At 44.0% G+C, this 5,000-nt stretch overlaps 1 protein-coding gene across 1 annotated transcript in view; it reads left to right on the top strand.

The window, feature by feature from the left end:
* LOC134095290 (serine/threonine-protein kinase BRSK2-like) overlaps window positions 1–5,000 on the top strand; it is a gene marked incomplete in the record, with an annotated part of 31,059 nt that overhangs the window by 1,005 nt on the left and 25,054 nt on the right. Inside the window, 1 exon segment of the mRNA XM_062548739.1 lies at window positions 1,315–1,455. Coding sequence (XP_062404723.1) covers window positions 1,315–1,455 — 141 coding nt within the window.

The raw sequence follows: 5,000 nt of genomic DNA, 5'->3' as shown, positions 1-5,000 counted from the left end.
GGCCGGAATTTGTTTTCTTAATATTCTGATGACACAGACGGATGGCCCGTGTCAGGGAGGAACGGGTATGTCGCCGTGAAAGAGTGTGTCCCGGAATATTTTACACTCGCAAGTCAAACAGCCATCCGGCCTTAATTCTGAAAAAGCATGACAGGTGATCGCATGAGCAGGTCCTTTAATCAGCTAATAAATCAGAGGATTTCTGCTGTGCAGAGTGTGTGTGTGTGTGTGTGTGTGTGTGTGTGTATCTGTATGTACCATAATTGATATCTTACATTAACTTCTTACATGGTATATTTAGGTACTTGTTTTGTGTGTTTTGTGTGTGTTCACTGTTAAATGGGGATATACTGTTTATATATCCTTCCACAAGATTGTGATTCATAGAAAGACCTCCGCTCCTTGCATACCAATCTCTGAGCCTCAGTGATGAACTTCAAACATCCATGATTAAGAATGACTCTTCATCTTAATCTTAAGAAACCGCAGTGCAGCTTTCAGCTGGATCTCCCGCCATGTTGGTCTTCCCCAGCAGCCAGCGCTTAAAAGGGAAGCCGAGTCACACCATTGAGCTGGGGATTAGACACGTCAGGACGATTTGCTCAATTAAAAATAAATTCCAGATTTAATACAGAACGAGCTATTAATGGCTGCTTGAATGGCTGTTTAAAGACAGACTTATTTCTTTAAAACACAAACTGACTAGCATTAACTGCCTTCGATCTTTGCGGCTCCGCTAACAAATTGGATTTGTGGCGATGAGTCCGGATTGATCTCTCTCTAACCACATGTCACTGTGTGAATAAATTGATTTGATCGCTAGTGTAAGTGTGACAAGAAGACTCTGCTGTGGCAGACTCCAAGCAACTTATTTGATTGGCTGATGTAATCACAGGGGTTTGTGATTGGTTATTGGCCTCAGACCTCAGGCACATGTAAAACTTTGCAATCTCTTTGCAGTTTCTCTCTCTCTCTTTCTCCCTTTCTGTGTCCCTTGCTCTTTTTTGCTCCACTCCCTGTATCTCTATCAGTTTGTCCTTTAATACTTGATGAAAGCCAACCTGTCTGTCATGTGTAAGGCTTTGCTGTCTGGGTGATCAGACACACACTGTAGTCTGGTGTCTGCTAGCTAGTCTCCCTCTTTTTCTCTCTTTCTTTCTTATTTCCTCCCCCAACGTATAAATATATCTTTGTTGTGTATCTTTGTGTTGCTTGTAGATGTGTATGCACCTATGACAAAGTCAGGTATAACTCCGTCCGTGTGTGTGTGTGTGTGTGTGTGTGTGTGTGTGTGTGTGTGTGTGTTCTCTACAGGTATCTGGTACTGGAGCATGTCTCTGGGGGAGAGCTGTTTGACTACCTGGTCAAGAAGGGCCGTCTGACTCCCAAAGAATCACGCAAGTTCTTCAGACAGATCATCTCCGCCCTGGACTTCTGCCATAGCCACTCCATATGGTCAGCAATATACTCTTTCATTTATTCGTTCATTCATTCATTCATTCATTCATTCATTCATGCTTTAGTTGCTTTTATCCAACTTGGCTTGTAGCTCAGTTTGTGTGGGGGTCAAATCTGTGACCTTGACGTTCTTCAGCGAGACTTTGTAGTGACAGTTGAGTTATAAGAGCTGAAGTTCACACTCACCTTCAAACTCAGCTGGCGCCGCCATGCAAAGCCTGCTCTGTGCGGGTACTGTCACCTTCCACGAGAGATGATTATCGTTCACAGTTATTTATTGATCTGATGCCTTAATCTATCTCCCAGCTGGCGGAACTCGCCGAGCACTTTAAAGAGCAGAAGAGATTAACTCGCTCTGGGGAAAACACGGAAGGGAGGGCTGGTGTGTGACGTGTTTGTGTGTTTGTGTACTCTATCCAACTACCCCAGTGTCTCTGTCACCCTGTACTAAGGTGTTTTTCCCAGTTAGCTTGCAGTGGAACTTTAGGCAGAGAGGTAGTGAACAATAATTCCTTGTCATATACATTACTGTAATGCTCCTCAGACCGGTAGACACCCGCCAATCAGTTCCACCTGGTGTGTAGGGAAAATTCAGCTTCCTCTGAGTTTGAAATGTTTATTTTCGTATTCACTCTCTTTTAGACTGCACGGTGATATGCAATTGAGTACAGTATAGCCTATAGCCTAGTATAGTTTTTATGGTGTCAGTTTCTCACATTTTTGTTGAATGTTTTTTTCATGTGTTGCTTGTTGACTCCAGTTAGGTGGCTTTTGATTATTGTCTTATTAAAAAATAGTAGAAGATTGCAGTCATTTAGCTTCACTATTTCTGAATATGTGATTTGAGGCATATACTGTAGGTTAAAAGTTCCCTCCATAGGTTTAGACAGGGTCGGAGGGCTTGAATAGACAAAGTAGACATGTCAGACAAAAACATTTACCAAGAGATGTAAATTATTCAATGTGGAGTTTATTTAAAAATTCTGAAATCATAAATCACACAAAGCTTAGCAATTACCTATTTATGAAGCTTATGAATATTACATTAACATAAATCATTTACCGGTGGCTTTTCAATGCAACAAACACCACAACGACAGTGTGTTCATATGCTAATGTCTTTATTTGTTTAAATGAGGTTTGGTATTAAATTCCCATAATCGCTTTTTTATATGAACCATTTTGTGTGCCATGCATTTCAAATGGCTCTGGCCAAAGTTTCTGCTAGTATAATAAAGGCAGTCTTCACGACCTTGATCAGAATATCACGCCACATACATACGTATATACATACACACATACACAAATACACACTGATTCATATGCACTCAATATTAACCCGAGTTTTTGAGAGCTCAACAAAGTATAAGTAGATTTCCCTGAAGGGTGTGTATGCATTTGCCATAACGCGCTTCTCAGTTGCATGTTCAGCTCTTGAGCTGACCTCGTCCTGCAGGTCATCAGCCCAAGTAGCCTCTGTCTCTGTTTGGCCTAAGCCTAGCGCATCAGAGCCTCACCTGGGCCACGTCTGCGCCACAGGAGAACAGTCTTGATGCTGCACCGCTCTAAGGCATCTGCTCTTTGGAATAGCACAGGAGAGTTTCACTGCAGCACAACTCCAAGATGTCTGCCCGACCCGTCGTCTCTTTGGAATAGCGCTGAAGAGCTTTGAAAAACTCAGTCTCACTGTTGTACACCTCTCAAAAGGCATCTGCTCTCTGGAAGGGAGGACAGTTTCAGTGCTGGCCAACTCTCTCGAGGGCAAGGTTGTCTGTGCTCAATTCTGCAGGTGCCACTTGTCCCGTTATCAGGCTGAAGCACCTTACTGCGTTACAATATGTCAGCATATTATGAGTCCTTGTTGGAAATGTGTTAAAGGCACACCGTCAGTAATCGAAAAAGAAAGTTGAATGCACAGCTTGGAGGGTACAGACAAGAGTGTGTTGATAAGAGAGCTGAGGCGGTGTTAAGTTAGGGACACATTGTTCTGACAACTTTGACTGAAGGTCAGCTGGGTTTGTGTGTGATGTTGTGAAGTAGGTGTGTGTGTGTGTGTGTGCGTGTGTGTGTGTGTGTGTGCGTGTGCGTGTGCGTGTGTGTGTGTGTGTGTGTGTGTGTGTGTGTGTGTGTGTGTGTGTGAGCGATAGTGCTATGATCGGCAGGTGGGCTGGGAAGCTAGCCCACCATTCCTTCATCTGTACACCGACCTTGTGACTGTGCCAGTGGGGTGTAATAGCAGTCCTGCTGACAGAGTGATTGCTTGTGTGTGTGTGTGTGTGTACAATGTGTGTGTGTATACAATGTGTGTGTTTAAGTGTAATTGTTTCAGTGGTATCTTAAAAGGTAAGTGGGATCTTGCTTGTGCGCATGTGCGCGTGTGTGTGTCTGTGTGTATGTGTGTGTTTGCTTGTATTGAATTTGTTATGTCTGCCAAGGAAGTTGGGTTGTATATGTGTGTGTGTACATGTGGTGTAATGTTTTCTTGTCTGCCAAGAGGGTTGGCGATTGTGTGTGTGTGTGTTTTCCCATGTGGTTCTTTCAGAAGTATGTGTGTACTGTGTGTGTTTTGTGTTTTGAGTGTGTTGTGAGGCGCTCATTCATCTTGCTTTTCTACCCAAACTGCAGTTGCATCAGGGGATGGAGAGCTAATGGGAAGGGCAAGGACAGGTCAAGTGTATGTGTGTGTGTGTGTGTGTGTGTGTGTGTGTGTGTGTGTGTGTGTGTGTGTGTGTGTGTGTGTGTGTGTGTGTGTGTGTATGTGTGTGTGTGTGTGAGAGAGAGAGAGAGAGAGAGAGAGTGTGTGTGTGTGTGTATGTGTGTGTGTGTGTGTGTCTGCGTGTGTGTGCGTGTGTGTGTGTGTGTGTGTTTGAGAGTGTGTGTGTGTGTGTGTGTGTGTGTTTGTGTGTGTGTGTGTGTGTGCATTTGTGCAAACTAGCCTGAGGCCAAAACTTTAAAATCCTTCCCCAGCAACATCATCTCTTTGCAGCAAGACCTCTTGAGGGGAGAGAACCCCCTGACCAGGCCAGGTTCACAGGAACCAAGGCTGTGAGATGGAGTAGACGCTGTTAGAAGCACAATACCGAGGATACCGAGGCTGTAAAACCCTGATACCATTACGTCACCTCACTTTTGATGGACTCGTCCGCCTCCCCATGGTAAAGCAAAGAGCACATGTTGAGGAAATCTAGTTGGATTCATGGTCATGTGTTGTCGAGTTTGCTCTGAATGAAGAACAGGAGGATATAGGGATTTGGAAAGATGATTGAGGGGGGTGGGGGGTGCACTCTCCTTTATTAAGCCATTGGTTAACCTTTTGGCACAGCAACACAACATTGAAAAAAACAAATTGGTGATGAGATGGGATATCAGAAATTGGTATGCGTATTATGCATGAGTTTTCGTGTTCCTTCAGATCCGTTATTGTGTGTTCAGTGTGTGAACGCTATGTGTGTGTGCACCTGCTTAGTTCTGATTAGATTGTCAGTGATTGCCTTTGGGGCATGCCTAACCAGTTGGATGCTGTCCTTACAGGGAGACTGACG

The sequence above is a fragment of the Sardina pilchardus genome, chromosome 11 (assembly GCF_963854185.1).
Source record: "Sardina pilchardus chromosome 11, fSarPil1.1, whole genome shotgun sequence".
NCBI lineage: Eukaryota > Metazoa > Chordata > Actinopteri > Clupeiformes > Clupeidae > Sardina > Sardina pilchardus.
This window is presented reverse-complemented; position numbering and strand designations above follow the sequence as displayed.